The sequence below is a fragment of the Heterodontus francisci genome, chromosome 23 (assembly GCF_036365525.1).
Source record: "Heterodontus francisci isolate sHetFra1 chromosome 23, sHetFra1.hap1, whole genome shotgun sequence".
Classification (NCBI taxonomy): Eukaryota; Metazoa; Chordata; class Chondrichthyes; order Heterodontiformes; family Heterodontidae; genus Heterodontus; species Heterodontus francisci.
Genome location: NC_090393.1, coordinates 3,990,049 through 4,016,366, shown reverse-complemented (window position 1 = coordinate 4,016,366; position 26,318 = coordinate 3,990,049). Strand labels below are relative to the sequence as shown.

The window sequence follows — 26,318 nt, the reverse complement described above, 5'->3', positions numbered from 1 at the left end:
TGCACTGTCGGAGGGTCAGTACTGAGGGAGTTCTGCACTGTCGGAAGGTCAGTACTGAGGGAGTGCTGCACTGTCGGAGGGTCAGTACTGAGGGAGTTCTGCACTGTCGGAGGGTCAGTACTGAGGGAGTTCTGCACTGTCGGAAGGTCAGTACTGAGGGAGTGCTGCACTGTCGGAGGGTCAGTACTGAGGGAGTGCTGCACTGTCAGAGGGTCAGTACTGAGGGAGTGCTGCACTGTCGGAGGGTCAGTACTGAGGGAGTTCTGCACTGTCGGAGGGTCAGTACTGAGGGAGTTCTGCACTGTCGGAAGGTCAGTACTGAGGGAGTGCTGCACTGTCGGAGGGTCAGTACTGAGGGAGTTCTGCACTGTCGGAGGGTCAGTACTGAGGGAGTTCTGCACTGTTGGAAGGTCAGTACTGAGGGAGTTCTGCACTGTCGGAGGGTCAGTACTGAGGGAGTGCTGCACTGTCGGAGGGTCAGTACTGAGGGAGTGCTGCACTGTCGGAGGGTCAGTACTGAGGGAGTGCTGCACTGTCAGAGGGTCAGTACTGAGGGAGTGCTGCACTGTCGGAAGGTCAGTACTGAGGGAGTGCTGCACTGTCGGAGGGTCAGTACTGAGGGAGTGCTGCACTGTCAGAGGGTCAGTACTGAGGGAGTGCTGCACTGTCAGAGGGTCAGTACTGAGGGAGTGCTGCACTGTCGGAAGGTCAGTACTGAGGGAGTGCAGCACTGTCAGAGGGTCAGTACTGAGGGAGTGCTGCACTGTCGGAGGGTCAGTACTGAGGGAGTGCTGCACTGTCGGAAGGTCAGTACTGAGGGAGTGCAGCACTGTCAGAGGGTCAGTACTGAGGGAGTGCTGCACTGTCGGAAGGTCAGTACTGAGGGAGTGCTGCACTGTCGGAAGGTCAGTACTGAGGGAGTGCTGCACTGTCGGAAGGTCAGTACTGAGGGAGTGCTGCACTGTCAGAGGGTCAGTACTGAGGGAGTGCTGCACTGTTGAAGGTGTCATCTTCAAGATGAGACATTAATTCGAGTCCCCATTTGCCCTCTCAGGATGTGGAAGTTTCCATTATACTATTTTGAAGAAGAGCAGGGGTGTTCTGTCTGGTGTTCTGCCCAATATTTATCCCTCAAGCAACATCCCTGGAACAGATGATCTGGCCATTATCACATTGCTGCTTGTGGGACCTTGCTGTGTGCAAATTGATTGCCACATTTCCTGTATTACCATAGTGACTCCACTTCAAAGGGAGTTCATTGGCTTTGGAACATCCTGAGGTTCTGACAGGTGCTATAGAAATGCAAGTCTTACTGCAAATGACAGTTTATGAAAAAACCCTGAAGTTAAATTATCTATTGTGTAGGCTATATATTAATGCAAGTTTATTCACAGTGGTGGATTCTGAGTCTTTGTGGCACTAATCTGAGGCTGAACTCTCTCCTTGTCTCCTGTACCATTACCAAAAAACCTCACCGTCAATCATTTGCTTGTTTATATAACGAGGACTGTGTTGAAAACTGGGTCACCTTTCTCTCTTTCAGGCTGAATTAACGTTTTGTGCTGGAGACATCATCAGTGTCTGGGGTGAACTGGATGAAGATGGATTTTATTATGTAGGTTTATCCTTAAGTTATTTAAATAAAGTGAAAAGATGTAATTCTTTTATTGAACTGTGAGAAAGTGGCCTGAATTTTATTCGGGCACCGTGCTCTGTGCCAGCGTGCTTTGAACTCGGCGGCATGCCCGCTTTCAGCGGCTGTCGCCGAGCCTCCACAATATTACATGCGGGGGCTCATTAGCATAACTCATTTGACAGCTGTAAAAGAAATACTCCCCTGACTGCTGAAGAGTGGGGCTGCTGTCAATCTGGCAGCAAAGCAGAAAGTGCTGCAGAAATCCAGCAGGTCAGGCAGCATCTGTGGAGAGAGAAGCAGAGTTAACTTGTCCAAGGTCACAGACCTGAAAGTGAACTCTGCTTCTCTCTCCACAGATGCTGCCTGACCTGCTGAGTTTCCCAGCACTTTCTGCTTTGCTGCCACATACTTATCCTGCTGTGTCCCAGTGTCCTCTGAAGTTGCAATCCTCTTCTCCCACTCCAATTTAACATTCCTTCTTGTAGGCGTGCCGCACCTGGTTGAATAATCTTAATTTTGCACATTCCAGGACATGAGACTTAAATGTACCATAAAATACCATTTTCAGTGCTGTATCTCTAAATAAATAAAATAATAAATAAATAAAAGGCAAATAAATAACAGAAATAAAACCATAATTGAAGAATATTTACATACTATGGGCTTCTAATCATCTGACTGTGAAAAGCCGCAGACTAATATGCATTTGGAATCTGTAATCATTTCTCTGCTTACTGTTATGTGAAAAGACATGCAACTGCAATTAAACAATCTTTGTAAAAAAACTGGAAAATATGTTCATATTCTAGCTGCATTGCCAGCTAGAAATATTACACTGATAACTATGATCAGCTGCTGCAGAAGCAAAGTGTTTGTGAACATGTATCAATGTGTAATAGTTGAAAAACCATGACAACAGCACAGATTTCCTCACTAGTGCTGCATTGGTTTTCAAACAGGTGCAAAACAAACCTTGCAGCCAGATGTTAGAGCAGTTACACGGTGGAGTCACCTTTGCATTTAAAGGACCACACCAAAAGCCGAGAATGGCAGAGGGGTGCTCCAGGGTGGCCCCGCAGTATAGTGAAGCCTCCCTGCTCACTCTCCTCCAGGCTCTGTGGGCGAAACAGGAGGTGCTTTTCACCAGCGATGGTAAGAAGAGACTCTCCCGCCTGAACAAGGCAGTCTGGCTGGAGGTGGCAGAGGAGGTGAGTAGCCATGGGGCTATCGGCATCAAAGGGTCTAGTGCCGGAAGGGGATGAACGATCACTCTCCCAGCTAGCCGGGGCCCTCTAGGCTTCATGTGCACAGGGTACGACCGCCAAAGTCATCTACAGCCAAAGGGCTATCATCGCAGCAGCCTTCCTACAGTCAGGCTGCTAGCACAGAAGTGGCACCACATAGAAGAATCTGCAAGCATTTCCTGCAAACATCCTGACACAGATGGGTCTGCATGGGTGACACAACACCCTAGAAAGGCCGGAAACAAATTTGTCTTCACTAACATTGCATTGCTTTTACTGTGTGAATGAAGTGTGACAGCATGTACTGATCATGGCTCCTCCCATTACAGCATTGGCCTTCCAGAATTGCCAATGTATGGAATAACATCATTGCCATGCCAGTATCACTCATGTGCGTCTCCACAGATGCAGGAATGTGGACAATGACTCAGTATTCTGCTGTGAATAATGGTGGACGCAAAGATGTTGCAGATGCGGACTGCTGCACAATAGGTGAATGAGGGTGCTGTGTGGTGTGCAGACCCCATGGTGGTTCCTATGGCATGGAGAGCCTTTGAGCAATGAGGTGCTGCCGTGCATCCTTAGCTTGCTGATTGTACTGCATGCAGTGCCTGGATGTTCTCTGTCCTCCCATGTGCCTTCCCTGCTGTAAGACCTCGGTGTCATCATTGCCCAAGGATGAGTCCTGCTCATGTCTCCTCATCCTGCAAGGCCTCCCCCCTATTGATTGTGTAGTTGTGCAGAGCAGAGCAAACAGCAACAATGTGAGCTACCCTTTCCGGCCTGTACTGCAGGTCACCACCCGATCTATCCAGGCAGCGGAATCACATTTTCAGCATGCCGATCGCCTGCTCAATGGTGGCTTGTGTAGCTCTGTGACTGGCGTATCGTTCTTCTGCAGCAGTGCTGGGGTGTCTCACCGTTGTCAGCAACCATGTCTGCAAGGGGTAGCCCTTGTCTCCAAGAAGCCACCCCTCCATCCGAGCCAGTTCATTGAACAGCAATGGCGACTGTGACTGGCGCAGGATGAAAACGTCATGGCAGCTGCCTGGAAAGCGGGCACAGATTTGCATGAATTGCTTCCAGTGATCACATACGAGCTGCACATTGATTGAGTGGAAGCCCTTACAGTTTACATTTTCAACTGGTCGCCTGGCGGGAGCCTTGATGGCCACATGGGTGCAGTCTATGACCCCTTGTACCTGTGGCAATCCCGCAATGGGGCAGAAACCGGTCGTCCTCTTGGCTTGGCTTCCAGGGTCCGTCGTGAAGTGGATATAATCACCAGCCCTCCAGAACAGGGCATCGGTAACCTCCCTGATGCAGGGGTGCACTGCTGACTGTTTGACCCCACATAAGTCTCCGGTGGGCCCCTGAAATGATGCAGACGCGTAAAAATTGAGAGCTGCTGTCAATTTGAGGGCCACAGGCATAGGAAGTTCATCGAAGCCCCTGGGCTGTAGGTCATCCTGAAGCAGGGCACAGAGATGTGTCACCGCCTCTCTCCACATCCGCAGTCACCTCTGACACCTGTAGGTATGTCATGTTGGACCTGTAGATGCGTGGCGATCTGTAATGGCGAGCTCTCCTTGGGTGCTGCTGCTCACGACCGGGGGCCTCTATGTTTGCTGCATCTGCGTGTTGGTTTTGCCTGTGGTGCATATGGATCCTCTCAAGAAGCGCATCAATGAATATAGGGTGAACCATCCCCTTGAACCATCTTCAAGTTGCAATCTCGGTTCCTTCAATGCTTCGAAGGTTCCTGACAGGGCAGAGACTGATGTTGAGTGGAACATCAGGTGCTTTCGTGCAGCAACTGTGTGGTATGGCATAACATTGCTCGTCTTAGTTCCCACTAAGAGTGGCACCGCATGACCACATAGAGATTGAAACTGCTGCATAGATTGACCCACAAGACATATAAGCTTCACACGCCTACTGTCTCTGGCACTCTCCCCACATACAGGATGACTCGAGTGTCATTGTTCCTTCAATGACAGAAGCAGTCGATGGCACAGAGCTGCCAACCATTACGGAGGGCGGAATCGCAGGGGCTACCTTCCCCTCCCTCCTCCCTTCCAGTCAGAGTTGAGACTCCTGAATATCTGCACTTACCTTCGCTGGCGAAAACCTCTGCCTCCGATGACCTGCCGGCTTTTCTGTTCGGGAACGGGACGGCACGTGACGGTGGCCGTTCAACGTAAAATGCGGAAGTGTGCATCGAGAGGTGGCGGGATGCATAGTTTTGAATATGGTAACTGGGGTCCCACTGCTGAGCAGTGGCTGAGGGGGGGACTGTACCGAGGTTCCCCCGCCGCCGGTAATATGGGGCAGGCCCTTCTTGACGTCAGGAGCCTCTTCCCACAGAATGTTATCAGCCCCCGCGCCGTGACTTGCGATACCGAGGGGCTGGTAAAATTCAGCCCAGTAAGTGAGCATTATCGTGCGTAATGTCACTTGCATTATTTATTTGACATGTACAAATTATACTCAAAGATAGGAGCGTAAGTTGTGAAGAGGAGATTAAGAGTCTGCAAAGGGATATAGATAGACTAAATGAGAGGGTAAAAAATTAGCAGATAGAGTATAATGTGGGAAAATGTGAACTTGTCCACTTTGGCAGGAAGAATAGAAAAGCAAATTATTATTTAAGTGGCGAGAGATTGCAGAACTCTGCTGTACAGAGAGATCTGGGGGTCCTGGTACATGAATCACAAAAAGTTAGTATGTAGAAACAGCAAGTGATTAGGAAGGCAATTGGAATGTTGGCATTTATTGCAAGGGAAATCGGATATGAAAGTAGGAAAATAAAAGCAAAATACTGCAGATGCTGGAAATCTGAAAAAAAGCCCAGAAAGTGCTGGAAATACTCAGCAGGTCAGGCAGCATCTGTGGAGAGAGTAACAGAGTTAATGTGTCAGGTCTGTGACCTTTCATCAGAACTGCCCCTCTCTGATGAAATGTCACAGATCTGAAACGTTAACTCTGTTCCTGTCTCCACAGATGCTGCCTGACCTGCTGAGTATTTCCAGCACTCTCTGTTTTATTTTTATGAATAAAGTTGGGGAGTTTTGCTACAGTTGTACAGGGCATTGGTGAGACCACATCTGGAATACTGTGGGCAGTTTTGGTCTCCTCACTTAAGAAAGATTGTAAGTGTGTTCAAAACAGTTCAGGGGGGGTTCACTCGACTGATTCCTGGGTTGAAGGGGTTATCTTATGAGGAAAGGTTGGACAGGTTGGGCCTGTATCCATTGGAGTTTAGAAGAATGAGAGATGATCTTAGTGAAACATATAAGACCCTGAAAGGACTTGACAGGGTAAATGTTAAGACAATGTTTCCCCTTGTGGGAGAGACTAGAATAGGCGACACAGTTTAAAAATACGGGTCTCCCGTTTAATACAGAGATGAGGAGAAATCTTTTCTCTTCGAGGGTAGTTAGTCTGTGGAATCCTCTTCCCCACAAAGCAGTGGAGGCAGGGCCATTAAATATATTGAATAGTTTAAAGACAGTTAGATAGATTCTTGATTGACAAGGGAGTCAAAGGGTACAGGGGTAGACAGCGAAGTAGAGTTGAGGCCACAATCAGATCAGCCATGATCTTATCAAATAGTGGAGTAGGCTCAAGGGGCCGAGTGGCCTATTCCTGCTCCTAATCCATATGTTTGTATGTATGTAAATTGGTTGCTGCATTTCCCCACATTAACAGTGACTACACTTCAAGCGGCTGAGAATAACTTTGGGACATGAAAATTATGGTATGAAATATGTAACCGCTATCTTTTGGATATATTTGGCTAGCATTTATTGTTCATCCCTAAGTGGTGGTGAGTTGCCTACTTGAACCACTGCAGTCCGTGTGGTGGAGGTATACCCACAGTGCTGTTAGGGAGGGAGTTCCAGGATTTTGATCCAGTGATGATGAGAGAAGGATGATACATGTCTGACTTGGGATGGTATGTGACTTGGAGGTGGTGGTGTTCCCATGCATCTGGTACCCTTGTCCTCCTGGCAGGTAGAGGTCACAGGTTTGGAAGGTGCTGTCAAAGGAGCCTTGGCAAGTTGCTGCTGTGCATCTTATCAATGGTACACACTGCTGCCACTGTGCGTCGATGGTGGAGGGAGTGAATGTTTAGAAAAAGCTTTTTGCCAAGGCCTGAGGGCATCCCATGTGCTTCAAATCCAGTGTTTTATTTTTTGATTTGTAGTCCCTGTTATGTAGTTAAATGTGAGAATAGTATGATCCCACAAACAGCAAAATAGAAAAAAAAATCTTCAAAAGAGAGCTGAGCATGTTCTTGTGAGTGGAGACACTACGAGGTATTGCGGTAGATGGTTGACTGGATTTGACAACCCCCACATCCACAATAAGTAAAAGTCAATTTATTCTTCATTCTAGCTTTCTGATGTTCTACATGAAAACTGTATCTTGCACATTACAGGTTTCTAAGAAGTGTTTTATACAAGTAGAAGGTTTAGCACTTTTAAGTGAGGTGAGAATTTTTTTACACAGTGAATTGTTACGATCTGGAATGCGCTGCCTGAAAGGGCGGTGGAAGCAGATTCAGTTGTAACTTTCAAAAGGGAATTGGAGAAATAGTCAAAGGGGGAAAAGTGCAGGGCTATGGGGAAAGAGCAGGGGAGGCGTGTGGCAGTAATTGGATAGTTCTTTCAAAGAGCTAGCACAGACATGATGGGCTGCATAGCCTCCTTCTGTGCTGTAAGGTCCTATGGGATAATATTGTGTAATTAACTTGCAGGGGGAGATCAATGGCCAGAAAGGTCTGGTCCCTTCAAATTTCCTGGAAGAAGTGCCTGATGATGTTGAGGTCTATCTTTCTGATGCCCCATCTAGATACCCTCAGGATGCACCAGTGCGCGTCAAAGGGAAAAGGGCAAGTATTTCATTTCATTGGATTTAAATAAATCATCCACTCATCATTCAGATTTTGCTTCATTTCATGGCTGTTTTGTTGGATTGACGTTTTTTTTATTACCTTTTCGATATTCTTTGTGATGTAAATATTAAACATCATCCTTTGGGATTTAACAATTAACCAGTTATGATTTTCTTGCTTCACATCAGTCACCCGTGATTTGCAAATCACTAATTAAACTCATCCTTGAGCTCCAGACCATCCTCAGGCATGAAGTTCAAAAAGTTATCCCAAATATCTGTGCTTCTCGCCTCACCTTTAGACCTTTTACCCACTGGTGGGGCCTTTTACCAAGGCCAATGGCTCGAGATTGGCTTTCAAGTGAGTCCAGAATCACAGTCCCCCATTAAAGGAACAAAGGTGCTTCCTCTTCCCATCAATGACCTCACCTGAGCTGACCAGGGGAAGCAGACCAATATGGTGGTCCTTCATCAGGATGAGAAACTGGTCCTCAAAATGCCAACCTATCTCTCAGTTTAAAGTGTAAAGGGATAAAACTGATCTATCAAACCCTAATAGGCAAGAGAGTGTCTGCCAACTTCCTGTGAGCCCTTCTGTTCCTGATGCATTCTGTTGGTTTTACTCACTGAATTCCTCCATTCCTGTGTGACAATCTAGTCAGCTTTAGCGCTGACACTAATTTGGATCTCTGCGTTCTGTGGCTTCCTCCTGTGATGCGAACTGTGCTGGATCCTTAAATTAACCCAGGATGGTTAGAAAGGACAATGTGAAGAAGTTAGGAAGAAAAGAGATGCAAGACCGGGTTTGGGGCTAGGGATGGACAGCAGGACATTACACACACAGCAGCAGCAATGGGGTATGAAATTCTTTTTAAATGACTAGGTTACACCATAAAAGTTGGAATAAATGTATTCATGGCTATGCTGTGATACAGTTTTCAATATTTTTAATATGCAGCACCTGTTAACAAGTCATAATATTTGTATCAGGTATTAATGAGGCACCATATATTTTATTCTGACATTGCTAAATGTTTGGTAGTTTTGATGTTATTGCAGTGACGGGAGTTCATTTTAACTCATATTTTGTAAAAAATCTCACTCAGCGGTGAACGATAAGTAAAATTCACAGCCTTTGTTTGGTGAAGTCACTGCAATGTTTGCTTTCGTGTAGTATTGCTGGTTAATGCATTCCCTCCCTTGCACTCTATCAGCTTATTTTCACAGCATCTGTAATTCCATATTTTTGTGTGAATCAATCGACAAATTATTTATTTTGCTTTCAGACATTTAGTTCATTGAATGCGTGCAATTTCCCTCAGAAATGTGGACATTTTCTGCAACTTTAATATTGATCTAAATGTAACTAGGTGCAACAGGTCTTTTTTGGATTAAGTTCACTTCAATTGCCTCTGCTCTACTTTGTGGTAGAATTCTCATTAACCCTGGACTAAAACCTGTAGTAAAACAAGTGCATGCAGTAACGAGCATGTTTAACATTCGTGTGTGACAACTTCATTGATCGGAGATTAGGAACATGTAGGATAAAGGATAGGAAAAGATCACTGTTCTGCTAAGCCTATCCTATGCGACCAATTTGCACCATCAATCCTCCTCCCGCCTCCCACCCACCCCCATTACACAATCTCCTGGGAGAGGCAAAACCCTACTGGCAACTTAGAGAGAATAAAACTCCAGAAAATTTCTCTCCACCTCCCAAAGGCGATTAAGCAAGTTCTGGTTGACACAGTGACTGATATCACCAAACCTAGTCAACCCACCTACTGCCTGTAACACCCAGTTATCTTGCACAGGCAGTTCTTGCAATGGCCTGAAATTCAGACAGAAATGAATTGATTGAACAAGGTAATGATTTGCCCTAAATCTAGACACAATGACATTAATTGAGGAGGAAAATTAACAATAGAAATGTTGAGCATCCCCAATTTCTTTCGCTCCACCATTAGTGGCCGTGCTTTCAGCTGCCGAGGTCCCAAACTCTGGATTTCCCTCCCCAAACCTCTCCACTTCACTTCTCTCCCTCACTTTCCTCCTTTAAGATGCTCCTTAAAATCTGCCTCTTTCAATAAGCTTTTGGTCGCCTGTCCCAATTTTTCCTTCCATGGCTCGGTGTTAGATTTTGTTACTTGTTCCTCTGAAGCACCTTGGGACGTTTTATTGTTGTTGTTGTTGTTGTACTTAGTATTTTTCCTTCCAATTCGCTTGAGTCTGGAAGTCCCCTTTGAGCAGAATCCTCAAAGCCGTGTGTGTGAATCCAGTGCTTTATATGTTTTTGTGTGCTTGCATTTATTGTGGTCAGCAGTAACATTACCTGACATAATCATTCGACAATAAATCCAATTTCTGGGATGTAAAAGTATACATAGTTAACAGTACATGAAGCAGATCTATGACCTTTCATTCAGATGATGAACAGACTATTGTAAAGACATGAACCAGTATGTATCCTGATTACTGAGAGTGTTTCATTGCCCATTGATGTAGAACAGACAGTTTGTCTTCATCTAATGGATTTGAATAAGTTGCAGTCCCCAAATTAATCCAGTAGCCTGGTGCAGTTTCTTGAAAAATTAACCATGAATAAATCCAAAACATCACTTTCCTGGGAATGTCTGAATGTTCTTCCTAGAAACCTATATAATAATTCACCTAGATAATAATCGACAGTCAGTGCACTTCAAAGTACTCCATTAGAGAATCATAGAAAATTTAAGGCACAGAAAGATCGTGTCTGTGCCGGTTGAAAAACGATCCACCTATTCTAATACCACCTTCCAGCATTTGGTCCGTAGCCCTGCAGATTATGGCACTTGAGGTGTATATCCAGACTCCTTTTGAATGAGTTGAGGGTTTCTGCCTCAACTACCCTTTCAAACAGTGAGTTCCAGACCCCCACCACCCTCTGGGTGAAAAAGCTTTTCCTCATCTCCCCTCTAATTTTTCTACCAATCACTTTAAATCTATGCCCCCTCATCATTGACCTCTCTACTAAGCTGAATAGACCCTTCACCTCCACTCTATCCAGGCCCCTCAAAATGTTGCACATTTCAATTAGATCTCTCCTCAGCTTTCTCTGTTCCAAGGAGAACAACCCCAGCCTATCCAATCATTCCTCATAGCTGCATTTTTCCAGTCCTGGCAACATCCTCGTAAATCTCCTCTGTACCCTCTCTAGTGCAGGTACTGTAATTAAGTGACCAGAACTGCACACAGTATTCAAGTTGTGGCCTAACCAATGAGTTATACAGTTCCAGCATAACTTCTCTGCTCTTGTATTCTATACCTAGGCTAATAAAGGAAAGGATTCCATATGCCTTCTTAACCACCTTATCGACCTGTCCTGCTACCTTCAGGGATCTGTGGACATTCACTCCAAGGTCCCTCACTTCCTCTACACCTCTCAGTATTTTCCCATTAAACGTGTATTCCTTTGCCTTGTTTGACCTCTCCAAATGCATCGCCTCACACTTCTCCAGGTTGAATTCCATTTGCCACTTTTTTGCCCATCTGACCAGAACATCAATATCTTCCTGCAGCCTACAGCTATCCTCCTCGCTATCTACCACACGGCTAATCTTTGTGTCGTCTGCAAACTTCTTGATCATGCCCCCTACATTTACGTCCAAATCGTTAATATATACCACAAAAAGCAGGGGACCCAGTACTGAGCCCTGCAGAACGCCACTGGAAACAGCTCGCTAAAACACCCATCAACAATTACCCTTTGTTTCCTGCCACTGAGGCAATTTGTATCCAGCTGGCTGCATTTCCCTGGATCCCATGGGATTTTATTTTTTTAACCAGTCTGCCATGTGGGACCTTGTCAAAAGCCTTGCTAAATTCCATGTAGACCGCATCAACTGCACTACCCTCATCTATCTTCCTTGTTACTTCTTCATAAAATTCGATCAAGTTGGTCAAACAAGATCTTCCCTTAACAAATCCATGCTGACTATCCTTGATTAACCTGTGCCTTTCTAAGTGACAGTTTATCCTGTCTCTCAGAATAGATTCCTATAATTTGCCCACTACTGAGCTTCGACTGACTGGCCTGTAATTATTCAGTCTATCCTTCGCTCTCTTTTTAAACAGAGGTACAACGTTAGCAGTTCTCCAATCCTCCGGCACCACACCTGTATCCAGTGAGGACTGGAAAATGATGGTCAGACCCTCTGGTATTTCCTCTCTTGCTTCTTTTAACAGCCTACGGTACATTTCATCTGGCCCTGGTGATTTATCAACTTTCAAGGATGCTAATCCCATTAATACTTCCTCTCTCCCTATGTTTATCACATCCAATACTTCACACTCTTCTCCTTAACTACAATATCTGCATCGGCCCCCTCTTTTGTGTAGACAGACGCAAAGTATTCATTAAGAACCATCCCAATATCTTCCGCTCCTACACATAGGTTACCTTTTTGGTCTTTTACAGGCCCTACTCTCTCCTTAGTTATACTTTTACTCTTAATGTATTGATAAAACATCTTTGGGTTCATCTTGATTTTGCTTGCCAATATTCTTTCATGCCCTCTCTTTGCTTTCCTAATTTCCTTTTTGATTTCACCCCTCCACTTTCTATACTCCTCTCGGCTTTCTGTAGTATTAAGTTCTTTATGTCGGACATAAGCTTTCCTTTTCTGCCTTATCTTACCTTGCAGGCTCCTTGACATCCATGGGGCTCTCGATTTGGCCGTAACACCCTTTTTCTTTGTGGGAACATGTTTACTCTGAACCCCTTAAGTCTCCCCTTTGAATGCCTCCCACTGTTCTGACACTGATTTACCTTCAAGTAGCTGTTTCCAGTCCACTTTCACTAAATCACTCCTCAGTTTAGTAAAATTGGCCTTGCCCCAATTGAGAACTCTAGCTCCTGTTCTATCTCTGTCCTGTTTTGACTTCCTAAATATCTTGTTATTACTTCCTTACTAATGGATTCTAACAATTTCCCAACAACAGATGTTAAACTAACTAGTCTAGAGTTTCTTACTTTCTGCCTCCCTCCCTTTTTGAATAAGGGCATTATATTAGCATTTTTCCAATCCACTGGAATCTTTCCCACATCCAGAGAATTTTGGAATATTATAACCAATGGATCCACTATCTCCGCTGCCACTTCCTTTAAGACCCTAGGATGTAGGCCATCAGGCCCTGGGGACTTGTCTGCCTTCAATCCTAATAGTTTGTTCAGTACTTTTTCCCTAGTGATGATTGTTCTAAGTTCCTCCCTTTCTATAACATCTGCATTACCTGTTACTATTGGGATGGTACTAGTGTCCTCCACCGTGAAAACTGAGGCAAAATGTCTCCGCCATTTCTGTGTTCCCCACTATTAACTCCTCAGTCTCATCCTCCAAGGGACCAACATTCACTTTAGCTACTCTCTTCCCTTTTATATACTTATTAGCGAGAGACAACCTGGTTTTGTGAAAGGGAGGTCGTGTCTTACTAATTTGATTGAGTTTTTTGAGGAAGTGACGAAGATGATTGATGAAGGAAGGGCGGTGGATGTTATCTATATGGACTTCAGTAAAGCGTTTGACAAGGTCCCGCATGGCAGACTGGTGCAAAAGGTGATGTCACATGGGATCAGAGGTGAGCTGGCAAGATGGATACAGAACTGGCTCAGTCACAGAAGACAGAGGGTAACAGTGGATGGGTGTTTTTCTGAATGGAGGGATGTGACTAGTGTTGTTCCACAGGGATCAGTGCTGGGACCTTTGCTGTTTGTAGTATATATAAATGATTTGAGGAAAATGTAGCTGGTCTGATTAGTAAGTTTGCGGACGATCAAAGGTTGGTGGAGTTGCGGATAATGATGAGGATTGTCAGAGGATACAGCAGGATATAGATCGGTTGGAGACTTGGGCGGTGAAATGGCAGATGGAGTTTAATCCAGACAAATGTGAGGTAATGCATTTTGGAAGGTCTAATGCAGGTGGGAGGTATACAGTAAATGGCAGAACCCTTAGGAGTATTGACAGGCAGAGAGATCTGGGCGTACAGGTCCACAGGTCACTGAAAGTGGCAACACAGATGGATAAGGTAGTCAAGAAGGCATACGGCATGCTTGCCTTCATCGGTCGGGGCATAGAGTATAAAAATTGGCAAGTCACGCTGCAGCTGTACAGAACCTTAGTTAGGCCACACTTAGAATATTGCGTGCAATTCTGGTCGCCACACTACCAGAAGGACGTGGAGGCTTTGGAGAGGGTACAGAGGAGGTTTACCAGGATGTTGCCTGGTCTGGAGGGCATTAGCTATGAGGAGAGGTTGGATAAGCTCGGATTGTTTTCACTGGAACGACAGAGGTGGAGGGGCGACATGATAGAGGTTGACAAAGTTATGAGCGGCATGGACAGAGTGGATAGTCAGAAGCTTTTTCCCAGGGTGGAAGAGTCAGTTACTAGGGGACATAGGTTTAAGGTGCGAAGGGCAAAGTTTAGAGGGGATGTGCGAGGCAAGTTCTTTACACAGAGGGTGGTGAGTGCCTGGAACTTGCTGCCAGGGGAGGTGGTGGAAGCAGATGCGATAGCGACGTTTAAGAGACATCTTGACAAATATATGAATAGGAAGGGAATAGAGGGATATGGGCCCCGGAAGTGCAGAAGGTGTTAGATTAGGCAGGCATCAAGATCGGCGCAGGCTTGGAGGGCCGAATGGCCTGTTCCTGTGCTGTACTGTTCTTTGTTCTTTAGAAGGTTTTGCTACCCGTTTCTATATTTTGCGCTAGATTTCTTTCATAATTTACCTTTGCTCTTTTTATTACTTTTTTAGTAACCCTTTGTTGATCTTTAAAAGCTTCCCAATCTTCCAGCCTGCCACTGGCCTTTGCAATATGGTATGCCTTAGTTTTTGTCTTTATGTTATCCTTAACTTCCTTGCTTAGCCATGGATGTTTTTTCCCCTTCTTACAATCTTTCTTCCTCTCTGGAATATATTTTAGTTGGGAGGAATTGAATATCTCCTTAAACATCTGCCGCTGCTCATCAACTGTCCTACCTTTTAGTCTTCCTGCCCAGTCCACTAGGGCCAAATCTGTCCTCATGCCTATGTAATTACTTTTGTTTAACTCCAGGACGCTCGTGTGGGACTCCAGTTTCTCACCCTCAAACTGAATTTGAAATTCTAGCATGCTATGATCACTCTTCCCTAGAGGATCCTTAACTATGACATCATTAATTAATCCCACCTCATTACACAATACCAAATCGAGAATAACCTGCTCCCTGGTTGGTTCCACAACATATTGCTCCAAAAAACAATCTCTAATACATTCATTGAACGTACCATTCATACCATTCTAATACATTAATTGAGGCTACCCTTGCCAATTTGATTAATCCAGTCTATATGCATATTAAAATCACCCATGATTATTGCCGTACCTTTCTGACAAGCCCCCAGCAAAAAGCAGCAAAGCACTGAAGTTAATTTCTAGAGGGATAAAATTGAAATGCAGAGAAGTTATATTAAACTTGTGTTGAACCTTGCTTAGACCACACTTGGAAATCTGTGAACATTTCTGGTCTCCCTATTACAAAAAAGGATAGGGAAGCACGGGAGAAGGTTCAAAAAAGATTTACAAGGTCAATACCATAACTGAGAGATCATTAATATCAGGAAAGATTAAACAAGCTGGGGCTCTCTAGAAAAGAGAAGATTAAGGGATAACCTGATAGGGGTCTAAGATTATGAAAGTATACGATAGGGTAGATGTAGAAAAGATGTTTTCACTTGCAGTGGAGAGCAAAACTAGCGGCCATAAATATAAGATAGTCAATAATAACTCCAATAGGGAATTCAGGAGAAATCTCTTTACCCAGAGAGTGGTGAGAATGTGGAACTTGCTACCATAAGAAGTGGTTGAAGTGAATGGTATAGATGCCTTTAAGGGGATGCTGGAAAACACATGCGAAAGGAATAAAAGGATATGGTAATGGGGGTTAGACGAAGAAGGAGGCTTGTGTGGAGCATAAATACTACACAGACCAGTTGGACCAAATGGCCTGTTTCTGCACGATAACTTCTACATAGCTAAATGTTTCTGAGAGACGAGATAAGGTACAACTTAACTCAGTACAGTCAGAGACTGTCCTTTTGAGAAGGTGAAAAAAGCATTTAATTTTGAAAGTGCACAATATTTTTTAAATCGCCCAAAATGCAGAATTGAAGTAAACTAAACAATTTTTAAAGAATTACATAGGGAAGGAAAAAATTCCAGGCATCAGTTGTGTGTGTTGGACCTAACATCTAAATGTCAATGTAGATAGAAACAAAGCTCTCTGAGCCTGAGGTTGAATGGTATGTCTTTTTTATGAGTAACAATGTTTGTTGGGGTTTTGATTTTTCCATTTCAGTATCATCATTGCAATTTTTTCTGTTTTGTTTCTTTGCTCATCTGCTGGGAACAGAAGAAGAGTGTTCATTTCACATCTTAATAAACGCACTGTAACCTTCACGTAAGTGAGCAACTGAAGATACCTATAGCAGGAGCTCCTGTAGGTCTGATGCAGCTGAGCCAGATCAGTTTGGAAATGATTGTGAAAGAAAAACACTCTTCCCCAGAAATGATCTTCTGAAAAGTCTTTGCTAGTCCTGCACACTAAATTCACCTTAAATAGATCTTTTTAAACATTCTCATTTTCCTGAGGTCATAAGTGACTGTTTTGATCAGCTACCTCTATCACCATAGAAAGCTATCTATTTATTGGCTCATTTTTTGGTTGAAAGCAAGACTTTGGGGAACGATTTTTCTTTCAGGACCTTATATTTGTTTCCCCATGAAGCTAAGACAAGTAGACTTGTTCAGTTTGAGCTGCTAGACGCATTAGACAAATCTCGTCTATGGTATCTTCAGGTGTGTAATATTTGGGTGCTGTAACTGAGTCAGAGTAGACCTTTGTGTATTTTAAAATCCATGTGCAGCTTCTGGTTTTCATTTATCCTTTAACGCAATCCCTTTCTACATTGAAAAAAAAACTAATCAAATCGTATGATGCACACTAGGTCCCTGGTGAAAACATTCCAAGGAGGGCTCCGTCTCCAACTGTACATCCCCACCATCACCATCACCACTCTGGAGCTGCTATAGTAGATGGGCCAGACAGCCCAATGTGGGCCAGAGATATGGCTTCAAAAAAGAAAAAGGGACTGTTATCAAAAGGAAAGAAACTGCTGAGGAAGCTTGGTGGAGTGAAATGATTCTTGTGTGTTCTGAATAACCATGCACTTCCACAGTCTTATTGCCACATGGTGTAATAGCTGCTCTTTACAGCTTTGCCTTAGAGATACACAGTGATCATTTTCTTTTAAATCATTGCCCAGTTATGGAGAAGGTATACGTTGTATGTGGTGTCTGTATTCATTATCCCTCTTCACACCAAAAGCCATTAGTTCAAAACTGTGAAAAGTCTTGTGTTTGCCTACCTGGGTCAGTGTCCAGTATTCCGCTCTGTCCTCCGGAATATGGCTGTACCTATCCATTCCACAGTGAACTTTCATTGTCTTAGTAACATAAAATGGCATTCAACTGAACAGCAAAACAAATTAGCGAGCCCCTCTCTCTTTGTTACTTAATGCATTTCATACCACACACATGAAAGTGCATGCTCTTCCCTCAAAATGTATACTTTATATCAGTTTTTGTGTCCTAAACTGGTTAAAATTGGTATATGTTCTTGATAAAATAATGGCATGCAAACTGTGCAAAAAAAAAAGCAGCAGGTTCAAGAAATATGTTAAATAAAAGGTACCTTTTAATGTGTTCATTGCTGCAGCCCAGAATTTGTATTCCATACCTGCCCCCCTCCCCATGAAGTTGCAGCTGATGGGTTGTTTTAAGGGCAACATAGCTTTGTATTACAAAGAGCAATTGGTTGGCTAAATAATGTGTTTTCACATGCTGGGCAGGAGTGATCTTTACACCCACCAGGTATGGATAAGGAAGTATGCAAATGAACATTAACCAGCCAATGAAGCAGATTTCGTACATACTTTTAATTTAGTACAATGGCATTTAAATGATGTTTCTCTTTTGTACATTGGATCATTTGTAAATTCTTGTTTTTACTGTTTCTATACATTATTTACAGATTGCCTTCCTTTTTGTAAAATGTACTTCCAATGAAATTATACTACTCCCTCCCCCAGATTGTGACTACAACAATCAGACTACAGTGTAAAGTATTGTAAATTATTGCTGTATTCATATGCTATCCTTACCGAAGAGCTAATCAGCCTTTAATATGTTTGTGTTAACAGATGTGGGTGCGTGCATGTGTAAATTTATTCATGTGTAAAAAGTTTTTATAAATAAATGATTTGATTTTTTTGTAGAATAACCTACTTCTCTATTGTATATGTTATGCCTTGAGAGTTTACTGGCAAATTGATTTCCTAAGATGGAAAATGATGTCTACAGACATTTCCATGAGATATCAATGTTTTTGCTCAATACCGACTTCAAATTACACATAATGCTTGTTAGCTACTGATAGAAATAACAGCACAGGCCATTCAGCCCATTGTACCTGTGCTGGCGCTTGCTCTTCAACTGCAGCTATCAACCTTAGTCTTGTTTCCAATGCAAGGGTATTTTTTTTGTTTGTTTAAACCGTTACATTTACTGATTCTGTTATAAATAACAGCCGGCAAAACATTACAGCAATACTTCAGAATTTCTAATGAACAGTCCATGTATAACTATTAATAGTTTCTTTGAACAGCATATGCAATGAATTAGGAAAATAGGAGCCAAGATTAATTATCCCTATAGCAAAGAGTTACATCAGATCAAGAAAGCAGGCGTGAAATCAGGGAATGGCATTAGTAAGATCCTGCACTTGATCAATTGGCACTTTATTAGTGAGAGACTGGTGATTGTGGTGAGATGGACTATTTTCTCTTATTGGGCAGCTATGATGAGTGCCTGGTCCATATAGCGCAGGACACCAAGGTTGAAACCAGTAACAGGGATAAACAAGATAAATCTGGAAGTACTGATTAGATGTTGCCAATCTTGGCTTTTAATGGTTGTAGATAGAGGGCAAACTGAGGGAGATGAGAAGTAGCAAGTTCTAACCTCCTGGGAACTGTAGAATATTTCACACTGGAAGCTCATTCCAATTGCCCTGATAACCATTCAGACATTATTCAATGGAGAGTTATAAGTCATTAGGAAAGAATAAAACAAAGACTTGTAAAGTTATTTTCTGCCACCTTTAGAAATAGTGAATCGGTGTTTCTGAATATTTGAAGAGATGAATGAATTGTTGCATTGGAAAATTAAGGTTTGTTCATCAATGTAACATGATTAATCCCTCATCTGCTTTCCATAATTCAAATTTTCAACTGTGACACTTTTTAAATCAAAAATTACGATGTTTTAAGAATGTTCGTGGCGTTGAGAACATTTTCTTGAACTGTTTTAATCACTTTTACTAATCCTGACTGTTCTTTCACTTCAGGTGGATGGGACTGTCTAATAGACAGGAGTCACCTAGAACATATTCCAAAAGATGTCTGCTGAAATGTCTACTGATCGGGCATACTTCTGCAGTAAACTCGAAGGAACAGCATCCTTTTTTTTTTGCTTTTTTAAATTAGAAGTTGGGTTTACATTGAGGATCTCTCCATCACTCCGGAGAGTGCTATCTTTTTAAAAAATAAATCTATATTTTTGTTACAAATTACTCCAGAAATCTTCAAACCCAATTGTTTTCAACTCCAATGGAGCAACGGATGTGATGGTGAGATGGTCATGGTTTGTGAAACGGGGGTCACTGTGCAATAGGAGCTACATCCTGCTTATCTCATCCACACTGAACATGCTGGGAACTCACTGCGTGGAGCAATTGAAATGGGTAGTGGCTGTGGAATTGCATTCTTTGGTTAATATCATCAAATAAGGACACCTGTAAGAAGGAGGAATAGAGATTTAGCCATCAGCCAAACTGCAAAGTGAAGGGATAACTCCTCATTTAAATAACTGCTCTTTGCTAAGCCTGCATTGGCCTTTCAAGTGAATAATAAACAGCCGAGAGATGACAGTGAAGGAAATCAGTGGAACCTATGATACAAAGGCTGCATCTTCAAAAAAAAATGGATGATGAATCACATTGTGAGCACAACAATGGCATCACTTAACACACAAAGCTATCCTGTGTGAATCAATTCAACTTAAGGAGCACATTGTCTAATCCAGTTACCTCCAACCCTATTTTCAAAGTTCTGTATCTTTGGCAAATTAAAAAGCTCATAAAGATAAGACTTAAAAGAACTTACCCCAAACTACATAAGGAACACATTTGCAGGACTATGGGGAAAGAGCAGGGGAGTGGGACTAATTGGACAGCTCTTTGAAGAGCTGGCACAGGCACAGTGGACCAAATGGCCTCCTCCGTGTTGTATGATTCACTGAAAACATTGGTTTCCATAATGCTCTCAGTAACAGAACACAAAGGCGTTCAGGCTACATCTAACTCACTCAATCCTGTTACAAACCGTATCTGGCTTTTCTCCCATCTTTCCCCACTCCTATCCACTGTTCTTCTAAATCTGTTTAGTTCTTTTCTGAATGCCTTCATTGACTATCAACAAGTTTCCATCAATACTTCTGTCTACATTGAAGAACTTTGATGTCAGAGGTCTGAGCTAAAGAGAAGGATGAAAAAAAGACTTTTACGTCTTGTCATAGGAAAAGCTCGAAGGCAGAAACTCTTGGTGAATCTGTGCAAGTTATTTTAAATCTCCTTCATTGCGACCTAATATGAAGTCTGCACAGATTATGGGCAGCAATCTGGTACCATGATTGTAACACTGCTAAAAGGGTAATAAACAATCCCCCACCTTGTGCAGTAGATAGCGAGACTCGTCTTAACCCCCATAATACAAAACTAACTTTACAATTTTATTTTGGAAAAAAATGCTCCAAGATCATGAATTTTCTAGATATTAATGAAAATTTGCTGTCACTTCACAAGGACTGAAGGGAATCCCCTGGCATCAAGTACTTCCATTTGACAATCTAAGCTTTTAAAGCACAGGCTACTTCTGTTACCAAACACATATCTGTGATCCTTTGTGCTAAATCAGTCCTCAGAAGGACCGTAACGGTATTGAAAGTTTACCTGTTGTCTGCATCGGGAGAGGCTTTATGTAGTAGGGCTGCCACTGAGCTGGTCAATGCTGACACCAAAAGATCCAAGATCAAAATTCTCCTCTGCCAACAAATCATGAAGATGATCAGTTAATTTCACCCCGTATAAAGGAGAAAGTTCACATAGAATGGCAATCCACCCAGAGATGAGCAGGTGGATTGTCTTCGTTCAACAAAATTCCAGAAGGCTGCAGTCTGAAGATATCATGAGCTGCACGTGCAGAGTTGAACTCAGTTGAAAACTGATTAGGCAACTCAAATTGGAGATTCCATTCAAAAGATGTACCTTTCCCTTTTCCATCCATTCTTTTGTATTATTGTAAGGCACTCTAGCATCATATTGATGCAATTTACCCAATCTAATCTGCTGTGGCATGAGCCCTGATGCATCAAATCACACTCAGCACCATTTAAAAACTGCAGAGCCTTTGTGACAAACCTCCATGATCTAACTTGATTGTAAGTAGCAAGTTTGAACTTTCCAGAAAGAATGATCATTTGTTTTGCACTTACAGAATGTTTCAACGCACTTTACACTCAATCAATTGCTGTCAAAGTGCAGTCACTGTTATGTAAATAAGCACAGCAGCCAATTTGCACATAGCAAGTTCCTCGAGCAGCAATGAGATAAATGACCAGTTGATTGGTTAGTCTTTTTTATTCATTCATGGGATGTGGCCGTCACTGGCCAGGCCAGCATTTATTGCCCTTGAGAAGGTGGTGGTGAGCTGCCTTCTTGAACCGCTGCAGTCCATGTGGGGTAGGTACACCCACAGTGCTGTTAGGAAGTGAGTTCCAGGATTTTGATCCAGCGACAGTGAAGGAACAGTAATAGATTTCCAAGTCAGGATGGTGTGAGACTTGGAGGGGAACTTGCAGGTGGTGGCATGATGTTAGCTAAATAATAACTATTGGTCCAGGACATTGAGAGGACTCCCCTGCTCATCTTTGAATCATGCAATGAGATATTTTACCCAGAGCAGGCAGAAAGACAGCTTCTGCAAAAATTCCTCAGTCCTACACCGATTAACCTGGATTACATGCTCAAATCCTGCAATGTAGCTTGAACCCAGGACCTACTGACTCAGAGGCAGAAGTGCTACCACTGAGCTAAAATAGCTGACGGCTAGCTTTTTGAGATTAAGAATTTTTTGGTAGCTACCGCCTTAACAGCATAGGTGCACAATAAACCTTGTAACCATTCATCCTGAGAACTGCTCCAACATAATCAATGATGCAATGCTCTGAAAGTTTGAAGGCCTTAGAATTGAAGAATACTTGCCTGGGGTGTATCCCTGATTTAGGGCTAACTGCCAATTATCTTTCATACTTGAGGATACTGAACAGTAAATGGTTAACCCTATTGAATTATATTGGAGATATCTCACACCTAGATTGTGGGAGAAATCTCAACCAGTCTTCTACAGAAAGTAGTTGAGGCCAAAACATTGTATGTTTTCAAGAAGGAGTTAGATATTGCTCTTGGGTCTAAAGGGATCAAAGGGTATGGGGTAAAAGCGGGAACAGGTTACTGAGTTGGATGATCAGCCATGATCATAATGAATGGCGGAGCAGGCTCAAAGGGCCGAATGGCCTACTCCTGCTCCTATTTTTTATGTTTTTATGTTTCAAAGAGGCAATAATTTGAGTACAGACTAGACAAATTCCCACAAGGTGGGAAAGGAAGGGCATCCAAAGCTAAAAAGATAAGATTAAAATGAAACAGAAAAAGGAGTCATATGACAGTTACTGAAACTCTCACTTCTGACAAGATACTATATTTAAGTTTTAAAATGTTCCATACAAGTTATCAAAAGATGACTGTTACAAAATCAGCACTTCCGTAAATACCTGACATTCAGTGGCATTCATTGTTCTCGGACGATCTGAGCATCTTTTATGGGAGTTGACTTATACCCCACTTTTATCAATGGCATAACAATCGACAGTGAAGATGCTCAACTAGAAGAGGGCTCATTTCAGTGAGCTGAAAAGGGAGCTGACCCAGGTGGATTGGCATCAAAGACTGGCAGGTAAAATAGTAAATGAGAAATGGGTAGTCTTCAAAGAGGTGATAGTTTGGGTACAGACTAGACAAATTCCCACAGGTGGGAAAGGAAGGGCATCCAAAGCTAAACAGATAGAGATTAAAATGAAACAGAAAAAGGAGTCAATATGATAAATGTCACATTCATAAAACAGTAGAGAACCAAGCTGAATACAAAAAGTACAGGGAGAACTAAAAAATGAAATGAGGGGCAGAGTGTCTGCGAATAGTTTAGTGCTCCCTTTTATAATACCCACTGAAGTAAAAGGATAGTAAAAGAAAGAGTGGGGCCAATTAGGGACCAAAAAGATGACCTTATGGAGGTAAAATACTAAACAAGTACATCGCATCTGTCTTCACAAAAGAGGATGCTGTCAATGTCACAGTAAAGGAGGAGCAGCAGGGAAATTAGATGGGATAAAAATAAAGAGGTGGTATTTAAAAGTTTGTCAAAGCTCGAAGTGGAAAAGTCACCTGGTCTGAATAGGGTGCATCCTTGGTTGCTGAGGGAAGTAAGGGTTGAAATTACAGAGGCTCTGGCCACAATTTTTCAATTCTCCGGGGATATGGTGGTGGGCGGGGGGTGGTGCCAGAGGATTGCAAATGTTACACCCCTATTCAAAAGCTGGGGGAAGGGATAAACTCAGTAACAACAGCTTAACTTAGGCAGCGGGGGAAACCTTTAGAGACAATAATCCAGGATAAATCTTGGAAAAACATGGGTTAAAATGAGTCAACACGGACTTGCTAAAGACAAATAGTGACTGATAAATTTGATTAAGATCTTTGATAAAGTAATGGAGAGGGTTGACGAGGCCAGTGTGGTTAATGTGTAATAAAAGCAAAATACTGCGGATGCTGGAAATCTGAAATAAAAACAAGAAATGCCGGAACCACTCAGCAGGTCTGGCAGCATCTGTGGAAAGAGAAGCAGAGTTAACGTTTCGGGTCAGTGACCCTTCTTCGGAATGGTTAATGTGTATATGGATTTACAATAGGAATTTAATGGAGTGCCACATAATAGAGTAATGGAGAACCATTGTTTTTCAGACTGGAGGGAAGTATACACAGTGGTGACACACCCCAGGGGTCAGTGTTAGGACCACTGATCTTTTGATATATAATGGCCTGGGCTTGAGTATAGTGGATATAATTTCAAAGTTTGCAGATGACGCAAAACTAAAATGTAGTAAACAGCGTGGACGATAGTAGCAGAGGTCAGGAGCACAGACAGACTGGTGAAATGGGCAGACATGTGGCAGATGAAATTTAATTAAGTGAAGTCATGCATTTTGGAAGGCAATATAAATTAAATGGTGCACTTTTAAAGGGTGCAGGAACAGAGACACCAGTGTGTTCACATACACAAAACTTTAAAGATGGCAGAACAAGTTAAGGCTGTAAAATGAGAAACTGTTTCCACTGGCAGAAGGATTGGTAACCAGATTGCACAAATCCATGGTAGTTGGCAAAAGAACCAAAAGGGAGAGGTGTTTTTTTTTTAAATAGTGAGATGATCTGGAATGTGCTACATGAAAGGGTGGTGGAAGCACATTCAATAACTTCCAAAAGAGAATTGGATAAATATTTGAAGGAGACAGAATTGCAGGGCTATGGGGGAAGAGCAACAAGCACAGGCAATTCCAATGGCTAGAATTATACCTGGCACAAAGCAAGATGCCTGTGATTTTTGGAGACCAATCACTGCAGCCCAGGACCCAACTATCCTTAGTTGCTTCATCAATGACCTTCCCTTCATCACAAGGTCAGAATTGGGGGATGTTTGCTGATGTGTTCAACTCCATTCACAATTCCTCAGATAATGGAACATTCCATGCCCACAAGTAGCAAGACCTAGACAACATTCAGGCTTGGGCTGGTAAATGGCAAGTAACATGCACACCACACAAATGTTAAAAGACCATCTGCAAATAGGAGAGCCGAACTACCTCCCTTCGACACTCAATACCAGCACCAAATCCCCCACCATCAACATTCTGGGGGTCACCATTGGCCAGAAATTTAATTGGACCTGCCACATAAATGCTGTGATTACTAGAGCAGGTAGGGGGCTTGGAATTCTGCAGCAACTGTCTCTCTGCTCAATTTCCCAAACCCTTTCCACCACCAAAAAGGCACAAGTCAGGAGTGTGATGGAATACTCTCCATTTGTCTGGATGGTGCAGCTGTCAACACTCAAGAAGCGAGACAGTATCCAAGAAAAAGCAGTCCACTTAATTGTACTTCATGCACTGGCTTAAACATCGAATATCTCTACCATGACTGCAATGTGTACTATCTTCAAACCATCAGACAGTGTACTATCTAGAGCATGCACTGCACAAACTCCCAAACCTACCACCACCACCATATAGGTCAAGGGAACCATTATGCCCAAGTCACACACCATTCTTATTTCACCACTCCTTCATCATCATGGTCAAAATCCAGGAACTCCCTACTCATCAGCAATGTGGGTGCACCCATCACCACATTAGAGCAAGTTGGAATGGGCAATAAATTCCATTCTTGCCAGTCATGTCCCCATCCTGAGGCTGTATTTTAAATATCTGATAAGCTGCTTTGTCATATGGATATTGCAGAACTTGCCAGATTCACTTATGTCTATCAATACAACCTTAGTGTAATAAAAACAAATAACAAGAAGAACAGTACAGCACAGGAACAGGCCATTCGGCCCTCCAAGCCTGTGCCGATCTTGATGCCTGCCTAAACTAAAACCTTCTGCACTTCCGGGGTCCGTATCCCTCTATTCCCTTCCTATTCATGTATTTGTCAAGATGCCTCTTAAATGTCATTATCATACCTGCTTCCCCCGGCAACAAGTTCCAGGCAGTCACCACCCTCTGTGTAAAGAACTTGCCTCGCACATCCCCTCTAAACTTTGCCCCTCTCACCTTAAACCTATGTCCCCTAGTAACTGACTCTTCCACCCTGGGAAAAAGCTTCTGACTATCCACTCTGTCCATGCTGCTCATAACTTTGTAAACCTTTATCATGTTGCCCCTCCACCTCCGTCTTTCCAGTGAAAACAATCAGAGTTTATCCAAAATAAAAGCAAAATACTGCGGATGCTGGAAATCTGAAACAAAAGCAGGTCTGGCAGCATCTGTGGAAAGTGAAGCAGAGTTAACGTTTCGGGTCACTGACCTGCTGAGTGATTCCAGCATTTCTTGTTTTTGTGTCCGAGTTTATCCAACCTCTCCTCATAGCTAATGCCCTCCAGACCAGGCAACATACTGGTAAACCTCTTCTGTACCCTCTCCAAAGCCTCCACGTCCTTCTGGTAAT

The 26,318-nt window shown here is 43.0% G+C and overlaps 2 protein-coding genes across 8 annotated transcripts in view; one reads left to right on the top strand and one right to left on the bottom strand.

Annotated features, from left to right (window-relative positions):
- rimbp2b (RIMS binding protein 2b) overlaps window positions 1-20,098 on the top strand; it is a 480,114-nt gene extending 460,016 nt beyond the window's left edge. For 3 of the 7 annotated variants that reach the window (XM_068054577.1, XM_068054576.1, XM_068054575.1), the window contains 3 exons: window positions 1,544-1,615; window positions 7,643-7,777; window positions 16,810-18,166. In XM_068054577.1, the coding sequence (XP_067910678.1) occupies window positions 1,544-1,615; window positions 7,643-7,777; window positions 16,810-17,004 (402 nt within the window). In that variant the 3' untranslated portion in view covers window positions 17,005-18,166. Of the gene's footprint in view, window positions 1-1,543; window positions 1,616-7,642; window positions 7,778-16,809; window positions 18,167-19,268 lie in introns of those variants that run through there. The other 4 variants (XM_068054582.1, XM_068054579.1, XM_068054578.1 and 1 more) reach the window with 3 other exon arrangements.
- The window catches only part of piwil1 (piwi-like RNA-mediated gene silencing 1), a 76,092-nt gene continuing 67,508 nt past the window's right edge, over window positions 17,735-26,318 (bottom strand). Inside the window, exons 22-23 of the mRNA XM_068054583.1 lie at window positions 20,931-21,022; window positions 17,735-19,715 (exon numbers count right to left, since the gene is read on the bottom strand). The gene's annotated coding sequence lies outside the window, so the exon portion shown is untranslated. The remainder of the gene's footprint in view (window positions 19,716-20,930; window positions 21,023-26,318) is intronic.